Source organism: Acanthochromis polyacanthus, chromosome 21, assembly GCF_021347895.1.
Source record: "Acanthochromis polyacanthus isolate Apoly-LR-REF ecotype Palm Island chromosome 21, KAUST_Apoly_ChrSc, whole genome shotgun sequence".
NCBI classification, from domain to species: domain Eukaryota; kingdom Metazoa; phylum Chordata; class Actinopteri; family Pomacentridae; genus Acanthochromis; species Acanthochromis polyacanthus.
The window spans coordinates 20,672,344-20,692,222 of NC_067133.1; the positions used below are offsets into that span (position 1 = coordinate 20,672,344).

The 19,879-nt window shown below is 40.7% G+C and overlaps 1 protein-coding gene across 8 annotated transcripts in view; it reads left to right on the forward strand.

Annotated features, from left to right (window-relative positions):
- The window catches only part of LOC110962848 (BAH and coiled-coil domain-containing protein 1), a 70,593-nt gene extending 52,161 nt beyond the window's left edge, over window positions 1-18,432 (forward strand). For 3 of the 8 annotated variants that reach the window (XM_022210905.2, XM_051941034.1, XM_051941033.1), the window contains exons 16-29: window positions 19-253; window positions 382-576; window positions 1,504-1,677; window positions 1,812-2,101; window positions 2,632-2,712; window positions 3,180-3,309; window positions 3,402-3,516; window positions 4,831-4,906; window positions 8,449-8,557; window positions 8,643-8,759; window positions 8,861-9,022; window positions 12,891-14,137; window positions 14,327-14,563; window positions 14,688-18,432. In XM_022210905.2, coding sequence (XP_022066597.1) covers window positions 19-253; window positions 382-576; window positions 1,504-1,677; window positions 1,812-2,101; window positions 2,632-2,712; window positions 3,180-3,309; window positions 3,402-3,516; window positions 4,831-4,906; window positions 8,449-8,557; window positions 8,643-8,759; window positions 8,861-9,022; window positions 12,891-14,137; window positions 14,327-14,563; window positions 14,688-14,897 — 3,378 coding nt within the window. In that variant the 3' untranslated portion in view covers window positions 14,898-18,432. Of the gene's footprint in view, window positions 1-18; window positions 254-381; window positions 577-1,503; window positions 1,678-1,811; window positions 2,102-2,631; window positions 2,713-3,179; window positions 3,310-3,401; window positions 3,517-4,830; window positions 4,907-8,448; window positions 8,558-8,642; window positions 8,760-8,860; window positions 9,023-12,890; window positions 14,138-14,232; window positions 14,564-14,687 lie in introns of those variants that run through there. The other 5 variants (XM_022210906.2, XM_051941035.1, XM_022210908.2 and 2 more) reach the window with 4 other exon arrangements.
- Window positions 18,433-19,879: the final 1,447 nt, after the last annotated feature.

Genomic DNA, 19,879 nt, shown 5'->3' on the forward strand with positions numbered 1-19,879 from the left:
CATCTCTCTCTGTTGCAGCAGATAAAAGCACAGGGCTGTAGAAAGAGTAGTCTTCACAGTGTGCTCAGCTCCAAGTTGGCTGGTGATGTGGCTCAGCTCAAACAGAAGGGCCAGGTTAAAAAGAATCTCTCAGGGACAAGCTCGAGGGACAAGGAAGTTTCACCCTGCAGCTCCAACACCAAGCATGGACACAGAAGCCAGGGCGCGAGCAAAGCTGAGTCCAGGCAAGAGTCTGGAGGACAGAGCGACACAGGTAGGTCCTGGCAATCAGATTAGGCCTCGTGCTGTCTGGTTTTAATAAGCAGTTGAAACGCACTGATGAAAGTTCCATCAGTAATCACGCTAGATTTAAAAAGTGGTTGGTTTTGCAAACTTTCTCAGCAGCCAGTGTGGAAAGTGTCCCTCAAGAGAGCTGGATTGGACTGGTGCGCCGTGGACGTAAAAAGGGATCAACTGCCTTGACACAGGGTTCTTCCCATCTGAGCCAGCCAAGGGCGAAGGTTCTCCGCAGGCAGAGGCAAGAAGCAGTGGAGGAGGAGGAGAGCTCACCGGCAGAAAGTGACTCCTCTGATCAAGGTACAGCAGTGAATACTGAGACTTTAGAAGACATGCACAGTCATAGGTAATGACCTAGCCAAAGAAGAAAAGACATGGATTTCCTCCTTGAACTTGAAACAAGTTTACATGGTAGAGATATCTAATTGTCCAGCTATGAGACTGTTACCTGTATGATGGAACACCCATCTGTCAAGTAGTTTCTTGAATCAACATAGATCTAACATGCTACAGAAGATATATCAATACATGATATATATACACACACACACACACACACACACACACACACACACACACACACACACACACACACACACACACACACACACACACACACAAAACAAACCCTACCGTACATATCTGACCAGAGGATTGCTAACGCATTGAATAAAGTATCCTCTTAAAGAACGGCCCTTTATGCCCAGTGTGCCTTGTGTTAATTTGTAAATCACTTGAAAAGGAATCGGAGGTGAGTGAAAAGGTGTTGATGAGAGTCTTGTAACAGACTGGGGTGTGTATGGACATTCAACACCTCAGTGATTGGCCTTGTTGGCTGGTCTGGGCTAGATGTGCAGCCACAGCTGTGGACACTTGGCTGTGAAAGGCTTTGACAGCCCTGGAGACTAGCAGACTGGGTCAAGGAGCTGCTTGAGAAAGTGCAGTGACAAACACAAAAACTCACTCCTACTCTCTCTAGAACACTAGTTCACAATAACATATGGGTTCACACCAGGAAATACCACTGAGGCAAAGCACTTCATACATCATTTCTATGAACCGTTAAAACTATTTACTTAAATGCTAATGAAGTGCCTGTGAAATGATTGAGAGCAGGTTAAAGAACTGTACTGGTTGGTAATGATTTAAGAGATGGATTTGATAAACTGACTGAGTTTTTAAAAAATCCTACTAAATCTGTGCTGTGTTCTTTGCTATCACTATTAGAAGATGAAGAAGAGGAAGGCAGTTATGATACTGATGAAGGTCAAGATTACAGAGCCCAACCCCCCAGGGACGTCACTTCTAGCTCTTCCATGGCAGGTCCAAGTCCCTCATCTGTCGTAAAACTGGAAGCCAATCAGAAAGCCAGGAACAAAAAACAGAGACAGGAGCTTTATGGTAAGACAATCCTTTGAAAATGACTTATAAGTCAACAAAGCTGCCCCACGTCTTCATGGGAAGCATCTGTTTTGTGTTTCTCCCCCGTCTCTGTTAGCTTGGTCTAAATCTGTTTCTGTAATTGAACCGTACAGGTTCCCAGAGTCTATCTGGAACAGAGGGGGAAGTCAAAGTGAGGAAGAAGTCCACCTGTAGGCTGGGCATGAGTACTGCAATCAAAAACCACCAAGACCACCAAGCTCAACGGCCTGAAGGCGTTAGGAGGACATGCGGATCCAGGTCGAAGGAGCCTCGTTGGGGCAGTCTTGGAACTAGGGGCAACCGCTACCGGAGGAGCATGGGACTAGCCACCTTCCCAACCACCAATGAGAGGCTGAAGAGGGCGACCCGTAAGAGCACCATCCTGAGAGGAGCAATCAGTAAAGTAAATATTTCAAGCATTTTATAGAACTTTTGATGTACTGAATTAATAGAACTGAATATACTAATACTGTTTACATTTTCTAGGGTGACAAGGTAATACAAATAGCAATGATAAATGAATAAAAATATATATTTGGCATGTGATGCTAAACCTCCCTCAGAGATGGAAGCATAAAAGTAGCAAAATAAATTATGTAGTCTTTAAATAACGTACTACTTAAGAGATTTGATGAGAAGTATTGAATTTGCAAACTGTCTTTAGTTCTTGCAGACCTGACAGATACCAGGGATCAAATTGTCTAAATTAGTATGTAGAAATTTTAATTTATACCCACAGTTTCATTAGCACCTGTGAATTATGACCTCACAACATTGGGAACAAGTTCAACCAAATTTATAATTCACATTCCCAAATTATCATTTTCTGATAATTTATGGGCACAAACTTTGCACCCATGTCTGCCTTCCCTGCACTGGTTGTCACCACAACCAGAGTGCTCATCTTGTCCTTTCTCATGTCGACTTTTACAGAGAAGAAGTTGCTGGTCAGTCGGGGCTCAGTCTTTGCAATGTGAGGAGGGAGGCAGAGGACGCAGGAGCAAAGACCAACAGGTATCAGTGGCAGTGAATTCAAAATCTTTGTTACATGCAAACCACAAAACCAAATCCAAATGCGAGCCTTCGTACAATCGCTTAAAAATTCTGGTTAGATCTACTGTCCTAATTTCTCACCACAAGAACTGATACTGTAGAACTATTAAAAGTACTTAGCACATTGCACGTAGCCCAACCTCCTGCTGAGTAATCTTAGGGGAGAAGAGGATGATGGAGGAGATGTGGGAAGGGGGGTGGCTTACACTTCACTGTGGTGACAAAGTGGAAAAAATGTAAAAGAAAATGGCTGCAGATAGATGATGATACAAATACTGTAAAGTCCCTTTGTGGTTAAATCCTTGTTTAAGTAGCATGTTCAACTATGTCTTGTTTCTTCTATCAAATTTCTATCTCCATTTTTATTTTTTAAATCTATCTTTGTATCCATTTATTTTTCTGTGTGTTTCTTCTGTTATATTGTACAGCCAAAGGGACGAGCAGTGAGTCGTCTGCTAGAGAGCTTTGCGGCTGATGAGGGCTTTCAGATGGATGGTAGCAGCTTCTCAGAAGAAGAGGAGGACAGCAGGCATGCATGCAACAGCAAAAGCCCTGAAGGTTTGAGATCTAAACTGATATGAGGGTGTTTAGTGATGTTAGTTTTAGTGATATTGATTGCTAATTTTGATGTTCACTGTGTTTTTATGCAGCTCCTAACTGTGTCCTGACCAAAGAACTCTTAACTGATGGACTGAAAGTGCTGATCTCTAAGGAGGATGAGCTTCTATATGCTGCCAGGGTCCACACTCTGGATCTTCCAGACATGTGAGTGAACAGTCAACAAATTAAATACCTTAATTGGAATTCTATTTATTAAACATATGAACCCCAAAACCTGTTGGTTTGTTTGAAGTATTGCATTTACAAAAAAAAGAAAAAAATAATGCTTGATTTTCAGTTTTCCAATGATCCTTGAACTAATCTCGCATAACATTAAACAAATCTGAGCACAAAATTGTAATATTTCATTAAAATCACTTTATTCTAGATGTCTTAATTAAAAATGCACCCAAAACTTTTACATTAAATAGATGCTGCAAAGAATTATAAATTTTGCACTCCTCAGTGAAATTGTCACTTTTTAGCAGAACTGCAGTATGCCCTTAAAAAAGCGCAGACCGAAGACAACTGTGGGATCAAGTTAGAGACATTCAGAGCTAAATAAAACATACTTCATCAATAAATTAAATGTGGCATGGCTCAAAATGGTACAGAGGAGCAAACTGCTGGAAGATACATTCAGCATGATGAAATATCTTTCTAGAGTTGATGTGCAGAGTGTGAAAAATGGCTAGTTTGTAAGCATTGCCCAACTGTAAATAGTAAACTATCTATAGCATGTTTGCCCCAACATTTTCCCCAGTAATAATACCTGGCAGTAGTTGGAAAAATGTTGAGTCAAGTTTTTTAAAAAATTTTTTCACAAAACAAATACTGAAGCAAATTGTATAACTGTAGTTTTTCGTGTCGTGTTTCCATAGAGATGTGTGACTATTTTGCAATACAAAACGCGCATTAAGTAAAAATGTGACTGAGGTTTAGAGGGTTGAAATCAAAGTAAGCAGAACCCAATTATGGATTACTTCAGCTTTTCAAATCACAGACATATTTACGCAACTGTATGTTGTTTTTTTTTTAGTAAGTGTTCAAACATGCTAAAGAGGCATTTCTATGCAGAAGCTGAAGCATGGCTAAAAGTGGTGGGAAATCTGATTGATGAAGCTAATACTTCCTCTCAAATATCAATCGTGCGACATGGTTTATTGGGGTCTACATCTTAATCATTACAAAAAAGGGAATTTTGCATGAGAGGACTCGTAGTTTCACTAGTACTTTTTTCTTTTCGTTTTTAAAAAAAATCTTTTTTCATGCCTTTTTTTTATCCTTACATAACAAACCTCACATTATCCCATACCAAGCTCAGAGTATCAATACTTCTCCTTTGGCTCATGCAGCAAAGAGATGCTATAACAACAGCAGAGTGGGAGTAACATATGACATGGGAGCCAGGCAAGCATAATACAAGCATCTGAAAATAGCCTCATCTTTTTCTCTCTCTGGTGTGCTTTTTTTCTCCAGCTTCAGCATTGTTATTGACGGTGAAAGAGGAAACCGCCCAAGAATCTATTCATTGGAGCAACTGCTACAGGAAGCTGTAAGTTCACCCCACTGCACTAAAATGCTTTTTGTTGCAAGAAAAGCCATCTCTTGTTTGGTCACTCAGCGCTTCTATTTCTCTTTAACATTCTTCACACCCTCGTTGCATTATTTCATTGCCTTCTAGGCTTTTCTGCAGCTCGACTAGTCCCTTTGCTTGCTTTGTTTTTTTCAAACCCCCCTTTTGTCTTTCAGGGTCATTGAGGCCATAAAAACTCCTAAATGAATATGAACAGATGGGCAGGATCTGTAGGTTCATGCATATCGGTATCTGTGCATGTCCGTTAAACCAGGCTCTGTGTGTGTGTTGGTGGGATAATCCCACCAACACCTTGATCCATTCATGTTGTGAAGTTTACATGGAAAATCACATGAACTTTACATCTCTTTCACTGGCAAAATAACACAGTTGTTTAAAGGCTCAGATTGATAAAGACATAGTATAATCAGTGCATAAAGACCTAGAGTAATGCAAAAGTGGCAAGCTAGCAACCTATTATAATACTCATCTACTCCATAATCAAATTTTGCCTCCCGTTTTATCTATTTTGCATTCTAAATAAAGTCAGTGTTTACTGCTGCAGGAGACTTTTGTTGAGTTAGAGGATGCTGGTCTCTATGCACCAATAACAACTGGGTCAGCAAAGCAAAGCTGTCATACCCACATCTTCTCCAACTGTGGAAATAAGTCTTCATTATTGCCAAACAGGGCAGGGGACGTTGTGTTTGCACACAATGGAGTTTCCAAAGATGAGGAGGCCTAGAAGAGTAGAGCAGAGGTTAACTGGTATGATTGTGCCTCAGAAAGTAGAAGCTGCCAAGAGGGCACAGTTTCTGTGCAGGCACCTCATCTTTAAAGGTTTTGTGCATATAATTAACCTGAGGTTGTTATGGATAATTATTATTGTGATGTGGAAATGATCACAACTGAATTCCCAATGGTTCAGGCAAAAATATTTAGTAAATATTGTACGAAACCTTTTGTTTTTTCCACTTCTGGATGAAATGATGGGAAGAACTTACAGGCTCATAAAGATTCAACTGCTCTTCTTAAAATGAACTTACTTCTCAAATATGTTTGTTTAGTGGTGGAGTGTTTACAACTTCCTATTGTTATCACAGCAATTCAACTGTCCAAAAGATTTATCTTTGAGTTCCTGTTGTTAAACTACAGAAGATCCTGCCTTCCCACATGTAAATTTGTCCACTTTCTGTTTCACCGCTCTCATTCTACCCGTATTCATATACACACGTGGACAAAATTGTTGGTACCCCTCAGTTAAAGAAGGAAAAACCCACAATTCTCACTGAAATCACTTGAAACTCACAAAAGTAACAATAAATAAAAATTTATTGAAAATTAAATAATCAAAAACAGCCATTACTTTTGAATTGTTGATTAACATAATTATTTAAAAAAAACAAACTAATGAAACAGGCCTGGACAAAAATGATGGTACCTCTATAAAAGATTGAAAACTATTTGACCAGAGTGACATGATTAACTCAGGTGTGTCATTTAATTGACATCACAGGTGTTTCCAAACTCATAATCAGTCAGTCTGCCTATTTAAAGGGAGACAAGTAGTCACCCTGCTGTTTGGTGAAAAGGTGTGTACCAAACTGAACATGGACAACAGAAAGCGAAGGAGAGAATTGTCCCAGGACATCCGAAAAAAAATGATAGACAAACATCTTAAAGGTAAAGGCTATAAGACCATCTCTAAACAGCTTGAAGTTCCTGTGACAACAGTGGCTCATATTATTCAGAAGTTCAAGACCCACGGGACAGTAGCCAACCTCCCTGGACGTGGCCGCAAGAGGAAAATTGATGACAAATTGAAGAGACGGATCGTTGGAATTGTATCCAAAGAGCCCAGAGCAACCTCCAAAGAAATTAAAGGTGAACTCCAAGGCCAAGGTACATCAGTGTCAGATCGCACCATTCGTCGTTGTTTGAGCCAAAGTGGACTTCATGGGAGACGACCAAGGAGGACACCACTGCTGAAAAAAACTCATAAAAAAGCCAGACTGGAATTTGCAAAAATGCATGTTGACAAGCCACAAAGCTTCTGGGAGAATGTCCTTTGGACAGATGAGACCAAACTGGAGCTTTTTGGTAAGGCACATCAACTCTATGTTCATAGACTCAAAAACCAAGCATACGAAGAAAAGAACACTGTCCCTACGGTGAAACATGGAGGAGGCTCAGTAATGTTTTGGGGCTGCTTTGCTGCATCTGGCACAGGGTGTCTTGAAAGTGTGCAAGGTACGATGAAATCTGAAGACTATCAAGGCATTCTGGAGAGAAATGTGCTGCCAAGTGTCAGAAAGCTTGGTCTCAGTCGCAGGTCATGGGTCTTCCAACAGGACAACGATCCAAAACACACAGCCAAAAACACCCAAGAATGGCTGAGAGAAAAGCGTTGGACTATTCTAAAGTGGCCTTCTATGAGCCCAGATCTGAATCCCATTGAACATATGTGGAAGGAGCTGAAACATGCCATTTGGAGAAGACACCCATCAAACCTGAGACAACTGGAGCTGTTTGCTCATGAGGAGTGGGCCAAAATACCTGTTGACAGCTGCAGAACGCTCATTGACAAATACAGAAATCGTTTAATTGCAGTGATTGCCTCAAAAGGTTGTGCAACAAAATATTAAGTTATGGGTACCATCATTTTTGTCCAGCCCTATTTCATTAGTTTGTTTTTTTAAATAATTATGTTAATCAACAATTCAAAAGTGATGGCTGATTTTGATTATTTAATTTTCAATAAATTTTTATTTATTGTTACTTTTGTGAGTTTCAAGTGATTTCAGTGAGAATTGTGGGTTTTTCCTTCTTTAACTGAGGGGTACCAACAATTTTGTCCACGTGTGTAAACCTGCCCATATGTTTAATGTATTTTTTCCACTAATTCTTCTCATAGTGCCGTGTCCTAACTCTCTACACTAAGCACTTCTGGCAACGTTGCTCTTATCCAAACACTCATCACATAGCAGCTGGTTCTAATTATGCCATACTTCCACTTTCATGTCTTTAAATTAGTCCAAAAGCCATTTATTTGACTCTGACACCAATGCCCCGATTTTCACCGACCTCCCGCCCCTACCCACCGACGTATGCGCACACACTCACAACCACACCTCATCAGTCAAAGGGTGCCTCGCCATGGCAACAGTAAATGAAAGCAACCTGAAAGAGCCCCCAGTGAGTGGCGGATGCTGGGGCTGCCTGCATTGTTGGAGGGAGGATCTGGCAACCTGCAATCACAAGCCCTCTATTCAGGCCCTCTTTAGTATTACTCAGCAAGTCAGGATTTACTGCATCATGGCTTCCGTTCTTTTCAGCCCTGACTGGCACATTGGCATGAGATAAGTGCCGCTTGGAAACGTGGCACAGTGGCTGCTCATGCACAATGCTCCTTTGCTCTTACACTGTTTGTGTGTGTGTGAGAGTGTCAATGCATGCATGTCTATGTGTGCATTGTGCACAACCTGTAATGAATCTTAATTATGTTTTGGTACGGCTTCCAGGTCCTGGATATACGTCCAGAGTCAGATACTATGCTCAGCGAAGGGACAAGGGTGTGTGCTTACTGGAGTGAACGCTCACGCTGCTTATACCCAGGCTACGTTCGGAGAGGTGAGACATCGACATTATATTCAACTGTATGTATACACAGTCACTTTTTAGCACATAGGAGGAAGTTCATTTATGTATCTTGCAGGTGGTTCATCTGACGAGGGGAAGCAGGGGGGAGTGATGGTAGAGTTTGATGATGGAGATCGAGGGAAGATTTCTCTCCCAAACATCCGCCTGCTGCCTCCAGGATACCAGATTCACTGTGGGTGCCTCCTATCTGTGTAATTGCTAATTTGACCTTTCATGTTGCAATGTGTTGCCTAGCTGTAAATGCTGACAAATCTTCTACTCTTTGTCCTTTAGGTGGGGAGTCATCTCCTGCCTTGCTGCTACCCAGTGGGAAAACAGCCAAGAGAGGTTCCAGTCTGGAGCAGGCCCCCATCAATGACAAACCTTCTGACAGACTCAGCACTAAAAACACTGTAAACAACGCCCAAAGTCTGACTGTCACTAAAAGAAGACCAGGTAAGATTTTTTTTCTTGAAAACCACAAATTTCAACTCAAATTTCCCAGCAGTTGCAAAAAAAGAAAAGCAAAGAAAAAAAACACCCACATTATCCGGAGTAGCACAATCCCATACATTATTTATGTGTTGTTTTAGCAAATAATTTAAGCTAAATCTCATCCGAGCTTTAGTTGGATGAAGCATTTTAACAGAAATGGCATGTCTTTTAGCAGCCATATTAAATCAAATCAAAATATTATTTTTAATTTATTGCTTCATACAAAATCACTATTAACCCTGCTGTTGGGTTCATTTCTCAGCAATAATGTTCATGGGTCAGTTTGACCTGGGACATGTTCAGTTATCCAAAAATGGTAACAAAAGTTGTTTATATCTCATTATTAACTCCATTGTTAACCATTTAAATCAATATTTACAGCAATTGTGTTCTTTATTTTTCACAAATAATGGTTCAATGACGATAATTCACTTGTTTTTCATAAAGAATGCATGCTAGAACTTTTTAATGTACACTGGAAAGATCTACATATAAAATCCAATAGTTTTGCATGACATTGATTTAAAAACTTTTTTTTCTTATTTTGGAGCACCTGTTCTGTTCAGGGTGGGTTTGCAATTATGTGAAATAAATCATTTTTATTTTATATGTTGATTACACTTATGAAGTCAAACGGAAGACGTTTTATACCAAAAATACTTTAAACATTAAAAAAACAAATTAAATTTAAAATGGGCCAATCTGACCTGCAACATAACAGGAGGGTTAATTTAACCTGACATATATCAGTTATCTGAAATCTACAGTGGGTACGGAAAGTATTCAGACCCCTTGAAATTTTTCACTCTGTGTCATTGCAGCCATTTGCCAAAATCAAAAAAGTTCATTTTATTTCTCATTAATGTACACTCAGCACCCCATCTTGACAGGAAAAAACAAAAATGTAGAAATTTTTGCAAATTTATTAAAAAAAGAAAAACTGAAATATCACATGGTCATAAGTATTCAGACCCTTTGCAGCGACATTCATATTTAACTCACATGCTGTCCATTTCTTCTGATCCTCCTCGAGATGGTTCTGCTTCTTTATTGGAGTCCAGCTGTGTTTAATTAAACTGATTGGACTTGATTAGGAAAGGCATACACCTGTCTATATGAGACCTTACAGCTCACAGTGCATGTCAGAGCAAATGAGAATCATGAGGTCGAAGGAACTGCCCAAGGAGCTCAGAGACAGAATTGTGGCAAGGCACAGATCTGGCCAAGGTTACAAAAGATTTTCTGCAGCACTCAAGGTTCCTAAGAGCACAGTGGCCTCCATAATCCTCAAATGGAAGAAGTTTGGGATGACCATAGAAATCATAGAAGCCTCGCGCCACTGTCCAGCATAGGCTGACGATGCGTCAACCGGCCGCCATCTTGGAACGGGAGTGAAGTTGTAAACAAACAACGTCTGGTACATGCGAGACCATTACACAGCCACAGTTTTTCGGTCATAACTTTCCTTGTAATGCATAGATTTCGACATGGTATGGCTCATTTGAAAGCTTACGAGGTCGTCTTTTGATTACACTCCCAAAGAGATGGTGTCAATCAGCACAACAAGTTTTAAGGACCCTTTTCCTGCAACTGTTTGTTGTGTTGACCTTTTGTGATGTCAGGTTTCTCTGATCACCATGATAAGCAGCTTCTAAGTTTTATTTATTTAGTCTAATGATTATTCCTTTTTTGTGCCGCATTTCCATATGGGATTAACATCTTTGAACAATTATCTTGAAATTACGTTGAAGTTTAATATTAAGTTAATAAAAATTTTGAGGGTTTTTCTCTTTTCTCATTTTCAGTGCTTTACTACTAAAGAATTTTCAAAGCTGGCACAAAGTTGGAACCATGCCTAAATTCTTCAATTTACTTGTGTTCCATGCGTGCATGAAAAAAAGCGAGATATAATATTGATTTCATTAACTGCTCATCAAAAACAATATATCCTTTTCTAAGTTCAGGATGAGTTTATTTCTGAAACCCAATTTGCCATCTCTGTGTGCACTTCTCCAAAGATATAGCCACATCAAGAAGTGACAGACTGACAACGTCTTGGTATCATACCATGGGTTTCTGCTACAATATCTGGTGAAATCTGTGAAAAGTTCAATGGAAAGGACATACTCACTTGTGGAATGCTATTCCTTGTGCTCTTGTGTTTGGGTTGCGTTGTATTGTGCAGCCCCAGGCCGAACAAGACTGTGGCATTTCGAGTTTTTTTGTCAATCGCTGTGTGATAAACACGCTTATCGCTGGTTTGTTTACTCCCGCTTGCTCCCGTTCCAAGATGGCAACTGACGCATCGCTCATTGGCCGGTGAGGCATCTAGTATATCTATGGGGATGACCACAACTCTTCCTAGACCTGGCCGTCCAGCCAAACTGAGCAATTGTGGGAGAAGAGCATTGGTGAGAGAGGTAAAGAAGAACCCAAAGATCCCTGTGGCTGAGCTCCAGAGATGCAGTCGGGAGATAGGAGAAAGTTCCACAAAGTCAACTATCACTGCAGCCCTCCACCAGTCGGGGCTTTATGGAAGAGTGGCCCGATGGAAGCCTCTCCTCAGTGCAAGACACATGAAAGCCCGCATAGAGTTTGTAAAAAAACACATGAAGGACTCCCAGACTATGAGAAATAAGATTCTCTGGTCTGATGAGACCAAGATTGAACTTTTTGGTGTTAATTCTAAGTGGTATGTGTGGAGAAAACCAGGCACTGCTCATCACCTGCCCAGTACAATCCCTACAGTGAAACATGGTGGTGGGAGCATCATGTTGTGGGGGTGTTTTTCAGCTGCAGGTTCAGGACGACTGGTTGCAATTGAAGGAAGGATGAATGCGGCCAAGTACAGAGATATCCTGGAGGAAGTGCTCCAGGACCAGAGTGGTCCAGAGTGCTCAGGACCTCAGACTGGGCCGAAGGTTCACCTTTCAACAGGACAATGACCCTAAGCACACAGCTAAAATAACAAAGGAGTGGCTTCAGAACAACTCTGACTGTTTTTGACTGGCCCAGCCAGAGCCCTGACCTAAACCCAATTGAGCATCTCTGGAGAGACCTCAAAATGGCTGTCCACCAATGTTCACCATCCAACCTGACAGAACTGGTGAGGATCTGCAAGGAAGAATGGCAGAGGATCCCCAAATCCAGGTGTGAAAAAACTTGTTGCATCATTCCCAAGAAGACTCATGGCTGTACTAGCTGAAAAGGGTGCTTCTACTCAATATTGAGCACAGGGTCTGCATACTTATGACCATATGATATTTCAGTTTTTCTTTTTTAATAAATTTGAAAAAAATTCTACATGTCTTTTTTTTCTGTCAAGATGGGGTGCTGAGTGTACATTAATGAGAAATAAAATGAACTTTTTTGATTTTGGCAAATGGCTGCAATGACACAGAGAGTGAAAAATTTCAAGGGGTCTGAATACTTTCCATACCCACTGTAAGTTCTTGGTGATAATTCAGTATTTAGTCGGTTTGTGTACAGCTATCTGCAATCCAGCATAATGGTCTTGCAGTAGATACTATTGGTAATGATCGGTTTTTGTTCAAAGTCTACTATTTCTAATATTTCCAACATCATGCATGTAAAATTAGGGTGAGAAAATTAACAGAGTTGAATCAACACACTTGACGTAGTCTCAGTATAAAATTAGAAGCAGTGGAAAACAATAGGACTTATTGTGGGTCTATTTTGTTGTATAGTTTTACAGTAAACAGGTCTGCTGATTAAACTGGATGGAGTACAGTAACTACAAATGAGCCACAGCCATGTCTCATCATTTGTAATTTGCTAAATCATCTGTAATGTCTTTTTTTCATTCTAGGAAGACCGAAAGGGTCTGGAAAAAAGCAAAAGCAGCAGCAGGTGGAAAATGCCAATAAAAATCCTTTACCTTTCCTGGGTTGGTCTTCATTAGCTAGCACCAGGAAGCGAACGTCTGACAATCTATTTCAGTTCAATGGGGCACCCAGGAAGGCCTTGAGAGGAAAGGAAGATGACCTGTTCTCCTTGCCTCAGACCCAGGTACTGGCCTCCATCCCAAGCAAAGGCCTTTTCAGCAGCAGCTCATTTGAGGTGGACTCCTTCAGAAGCATTGCAAATGGCTACTCATCCTTCTGTACACAGTCTACAGGACCAAGTCCGGGTTTATCTCTGGGCCCCAGAAGTGGGCTGTACAGTGAGAAGCGCAGGCAAGAAAACATGGTTATGCCGAGGGCCAGGAAATCTGGACAAGAGTTCTTGGTCAAGTTAGATCACGAAGGAGTGACTTCTCCCAAGACAAAAAACAGCAAGGCTCTGCTGCTGCGAGGTGGGTCTTCCAGTGTGAGTGGTATGCCTAGGACGGAGGCATACTCTCACCCAGTCCTGCTGGTTAAAGACAACAAAAAGGGTGGTGCTTCCAGGGTAGAACTTCTCCTGAAAGGAGCCACACCCCAAAGAAAGCCTTCTCCATCTCTGCGCCTGGGAGATTATGGTGACTTGGGCTTCAACTCTCACAGAGAGTGTCACAGCTCCTACTCAGATCTGGATGATGATGAAGAGGAAGAAGAGGAGGAGAGGAGTAGGGCTGCACTGGCTGCAGCCTCAGGAGGTCTAAGGACAGCTGGCCGTTTCCTTTCTCGTCTTTCTGTCTCCTCCTCCTCCTCTGGTTCTTCAAGCTCCTCCTCTTCAGGCTCTCTGTCAAGTTCTAGCCTGTGTTCCTCCGACAATGATTCATCCTACAGCTCAGAAGATGAGGATAATTCCACACTGATGCTGCAGAGTTGTCTGTCCTCCCACCGTGGGCTACTGCAACCATCTGAACCCTCTACTTCTTCCAGGCCTCGCCAACACTCCTTTGTGGCCAAAGCTGTGGCCGTTTCCAACACCAAAGGAAGCACCCCTGACCAGATCTCCAACAGCAAGTCCTTGAAGAGGAAAGAATGCACCCACTCCACCTCTAAATCAATTAAGGAATTTATGAAGAAACCTAGAATGCTTCCAGATGACAGCTCATTTATTCCAAGGCCTAAGATGTCTGCATTCCTCACAGGACGACAAATGTGGAGATGGTCAGGAAACCCTACACAGGTGAGAATTTGATATATATATATATTTTCATCTTTCCACTACATGTATTGTCTAGCTGATAAAGATTTACCTTGTTTTCTTTTATATCATTTCAGATAGCTTAAACTACTATGTCACTAGAGGTCAAGAAATGTCAATAATAACCATCATTATCAAAGAAGATTGGTCAAAGTGTCTGGTTTTCCACAGAGGCGAGGTCTAAAGGGCAAAGCCAGGAAGCTTTTCTATAAGGCCATTGTGCGAGGCAGAGACACAGTGAGAGTGGGAGATTGTGCTGTGTTCCTCTCAGCTGGACGCCCTAACCTCCCATATGTAGGTCAAATTGAGAACTTCTGGGAATCCTGGACCTCCAGCATGGTAGTCAAAGTAAAGTGGTTCTACCACCCTGAAGAGACCAAGTTAGGAAAAAGGCACCGAGATGGCAAAGTAAGTCGTGATGGGACTGGGCACACTATATTTGTGGCGTATGGAACTTTTCAAATGATGTTACTCTTTCTTTGTTAATTTAGGGATAATATGATACAACTAACCCTGCCATTTCCCTATCCAGCATGCCCTGTACCAGTCGTGTCATGAGGATGAGAATGACGTCCAGACAATCTCACATAAGTGCCAGGTGGTGAGCAGGGAGGAATATGAGTGTCTGACCCGCAATCAGAAGCTGAACAGTAACTCCCCAGAACTCTACTACCTGGCTGGGACGTATGACCCCACCACTGGTCAGCTGGTCACTGCTGAAGGGGTTTCCATCATGTGCTGAACCTCCATGAGGACACTACGGCGGACTTCTTTGGAAGAAGGATATGCTTTCAACTACGAGACTACTCAGCCTTGCAGAATGACAAATGTTCCTTGGGTATGCCTCAAGGACTCATGGACTAAATGTCAGCGCTTAGGCAGGGCTCTCTGAGATTACACACTGGAGTCTTTTGGCGTCTAACCTTTGTGGAAGCGAAGGGGATGTCCATAACTGGTTGATTCTTTCATGAAGAATTGTAGAAAGTCTGGCTCTTCCTGGGCTTCACTAAATTTAATAAGTGGTGTGTGAATCATCTAACTAATCTTTTTCAAAGATCCTATGTAATTGATAGTTCACAACTGGTTTTAAGACTCATGCTTCCAGCTCCTATCATGAATCACCAAAGGAGAGCTGAGATTGCATTAGACTGTGCAAAGTAAATGAGGCTCAATAGCCACCGTGGACCAATTCTTTAGAGGTAGCCTTACCTGAGGGAATGGAAATGAAAGAGAGCCATAGACCTCACCCTAGGCCTCTTCATTCCAGGGAAGTTGAAAACATGTATAGGACATAAAGTTGATGTCTGTAAATATTTAGAATTTTTCCCAATCAAGCCATACACTTCAGTACCTCTCACCTGTCTTAACTGTTCAGGTGTACATTGTACAGTTCGATTATTGTATTGTTGTCTGTTGTTTATATGTACATAAAAGCTATTTTATATAGGAGTTTATTGTATATATGAGATGTATCTTTCCATGTTTGCAATTGATTTATTTTTATATGGGTGTAGAATACATTACGTTGTGTTTTTCCTTTGCTTTGGGAAGTCAAGATTGGAGATGTTAGTGTTGCACTGCATATGCCCTGCTGAGACAGAATGAGACAGACAGAGCACAGACAAAGACAGAAGGATTTAGTCTATAACAGGACAAGACTCACTCTCTGAGAGAGAGGGGTCACCCTGTTTAAAAAATAGGTCAAGTGGCTTTTTGTATAAGTGTTCTATTACTTCAACTTTTTGTTTGCCTATTTTTTTTAAACACCTTTATGTACCTCTGAGTCGGTCATCCTTGCAAAGCAGATCCCACTGGACTGCAATCACGGGTCAAAAATGATTTAGGATCAGTGATATGAGTGTACTATTACGACACAATATTTGTGTGTGATGAGTGTCCTGGCATCACTATAATCATGTCCACACAAATCAATTTAGAACAAGGCTAGGTCATTTAAAAAAATGTGGTAAATGTGCATCAGTGCATAGTTAGCACAGCATGGCCTACAAAATACCAAAGTGTCTTTAATACCTTAATTTTCTTTTATTTAATTTCTTAAGCACCTGTACTCAACTCAAATCAGAAATCACTGGTAACTTAGAGAATATTTGTCGTCCACCATGTGCATATGTATTGGCTTTGCATTGTGACAATGGTTTCTTGCACATGTATCTGCAGTTTTGTTTCATACAAAATGCACCAAAATGCCACCCGGGGGTATTACTATGAAGGTCAAAGTACTGACAAAGTAAGATGTTGAGTACTGATAATTTGATGGAATCAGATTATTTTAGTTTTGTTAGCCATCTGCGTCTATTTTGTACAGTATACACACAAACTCAATGCTAACTGTGAAGGACAATCAGATTCACAAAGCAATGGACATAGAATAGGTTCACTCAATCTGAAAATTACTTAAGTTTATTTAAGTTGTGCCAAGTACATTTTCTCTGTTTTTGTCTTGTTTGATATGCAATTCCAAGTGTTTTTGCTTTTTTTTTTTTTTGTTCACAAAGTTTTATTTTGTTTGCCAACATTTTATTTATTGTCAATGTTGCTGTTTGTTCATGCCAAGAGCGCTTTATGAGAATGTGACATTGTTTTTCTTGGTGTGATGTCGCATTTGCATTTCTTAAATAAAACTGGTCTGGTAGAGACCATCTAGTGAAAAGAAATAAAGCAACACTGGATTCTTCTCATCCACAAACCTCTGTGAATGAATTTTATTATTTTGGTTGTGTCCTCTTCATCTTACTGTGCCTACCATTTTACAGTACCTGCCATTACCCATCAACACATTTATGTTAAGTCCAGTATTATTTTTTTGCACAGATGTTTTTAAAACATAGTTTTATCAGAAGACTAATGTAAAGGCAGTAATTTGCTTTGATTTAAACACAGAAATAACATTAAATGTGCAGTAAAACTGTTGCCACACACCAGTTTTTATGCGTTTACATCACAGATACACTGTTTACATACTGTATATGGGTGATATATACATATATATATACATATATATATATATATATATATATATATATATATATATATATATATATATGTGGTGGAGTAAGCATTAGATTGCCACTCCTTCTTGTAAGTGACAAAAAGAAAGTGAGATATTTCAGAGGGTCCCTGTGAATTCAGAAGAAGCCAGATTGAGCAGGCTTCATAATGTGACTAAGACATTGGTTTTGAAAGACAAAATAAACAAAATTTTATCTTCCAAATGGGGCAAATATACACGTAATTGAAACCAAAGAAACAATATTTTTGAAACAAATTGTAAAACAAAGTGTAGGTGTACTGTTTTCTCCACATGTCTAAGGTAGATTTGTTGCTGTTGTCAAAGGAAGGAAAAACAAGTATCGCTTGAATATAACAATTGCCAGAACAGCAAGTCTGTAAGGAGTCTTCATGACAAACTCACATTCATCCTTTTGATCATTTTGCTTTGCTTTTACTGCTACTGGTTATACTCTTTATTCCTACCTACATCACATGACTGATTTCTTCCTTAACCATCCCCCAGCCTCCACCTCTCGCTAGTTTCTTATTACTGGATGCTGTGCAGCTCTTGCCTTGTTGTGCATTATGTATATTGCATATCTCATTTATACGTCCATGCTTGGCTCTGTTCTTACCCCATCGGGAGGTTTAATGTGCTCCCCTTAGAATTTTGAGGCTACTTGGATTCATTTGCAAAGCACCATCAAGCACAAAGCCCCTTTTCTGCCAAATTCTTTTATTTGTTGCAATAAATCCTTTGCTGTAAGTGTCTCTGGCTGAACTAAGTTTATGTGAGCTTTGTGTTCCTTGGTAAATACAGACAGATCTGTCACAGCATCAAATAAAGCCTGCTGGGTTTATCTGCCAAGCTCTGTAAATATGATATTGACTGATTTAGAGATAGATATGAATTTTTGTGATTCATGATAAAGTATATTTGCCTATTTTCATTTGAAAATGAATTGGTCCATTGATAGTGTATCTGTAGGGTGGGGGGAAAAAAACACAACAAAAAACACGACAGGCCCAAAAGCTACTAAAACTACCATGTTGTCCCCAGCCCTCGAGCAAGTGTGTTGGCATTCAGTGTGTTTATGTTTTTAAGATTTGTAAATGTGTTATTTCTGTATTTGTGCTGCAATTTTATATATAAACCTGTGATATAGGGTTGAAATTTTTATAGATGATATAAATCTAACAAAAAATGTAAGATTTTATTCAAATTCAATGTTTGTTTCTGATCAAAATAAAGAAATTTATATATACATTTTTCCTATCTCTTGAATTAGGGATAGAAGTAAAGAAGGGTGCTCTCTAGTGGACCACAAAGCACGATACATCATACAGAAAAAAAAAAACAGACTAGCAGACTGAAACGCCGTTTTATTCCCCCCCACCTCAAATTTTGACTCAATAACAAAGTCTAGTTTCATGAATTTTTAGTAGAGCACAAAGTGCCAGCAGCAATATGTACCCTTCTCTGTGCACTGCCTGGAGCAGCAGGTATATTCCTCTATCCACCCACACCACCCATAACCTACAGCATCTGTCCATTTGCATACATGCTCATCAGCTTTGACAAAGCCAATTTCTGTAACCTGAATCAGTGAAATAACCACTGGCTAGGCCTGAAGGAAACACAATATGGGTCAGTGACCTTTCTCTGCAGGCCCAGGGGTCTTTTTGTCCTGCGTGGAGCCTGAGCGCCGGCACCCCTCCCCCTAATGCCCAGACAGGGGCTAATGGGCACATCAGTCATCTCCAACAGTGGCCCAGTGAACACAAACAGTTCTGTTTACCACCACAACCTTTTGTGTTGACTAAGGCCACTGCCCCGTGTCCGAGCCATGGCCCTTCCTGCATCGGCAGCACGGGGGTAAGAGGGACTCTCCACACCACTCAAGCTGAGGACAGGGTTAAGAGTGGGTGTGTGTGGCAGTAATAAGGTTGTTGTCGTGTTTTGACATGGTGTTCCTTCATTCCCCTCAATGCTTAGAGACACGCAGTCAGCACAGTATTCATCAGGGATCTAATAATGTAATTTTGGGCTGTAATTAGGATCTTTTCAGCAAATTATACCTAAACAAGCAAACATGCTGTATCTGTGGGCGAAGATAAGGGCACCGAAACAGATCAGTGCTCCAAAGTTATCACTGTTCTCTTCTGGACTACATTTTAAAATGTTTAATGTGGGTTCTGTTATCTCGCATTCAACAAACCGGTCTGCCTGCCTTAAGTTTCAGTGCCCATCTAGTTCAGCTTGGTCAGCATCCAGACTGTGTTGCTCAGTGTCAACAGGAGGAATGCTTTCCTGCACAAATATCTACACCTCATAAATGTCTCGCCCTCTGCTTGACCCTGTCTGGCCTCTGACTGTGAGGGGGTTGAAAAGGGGACAGACAGCTTGGTGTGTGTTTGTGTGTGTGTGAGGGTCTGTGAGTGTGTAGCCATGGGGTTGAGGTGAGGTATTGGGTCTTAACAAGGTGCTGGGAGAAGAGAGCAGGACAAACAGATCACTCAGGCTATGACTGCATCTTTATAAATGGCAATAAACCTCTGATCATCCTTTTTTTTTGAGTATATCAGCTATTGTGCCATGGTGGACTAACCTCAATGACACAGACATTTTGAGCAATTTCTCTATAATATGAAGTAAATCTGCAGCTAAAGTCTGAGAAACATAAAGCATCTTTGTTTTCTACATTTGAACAT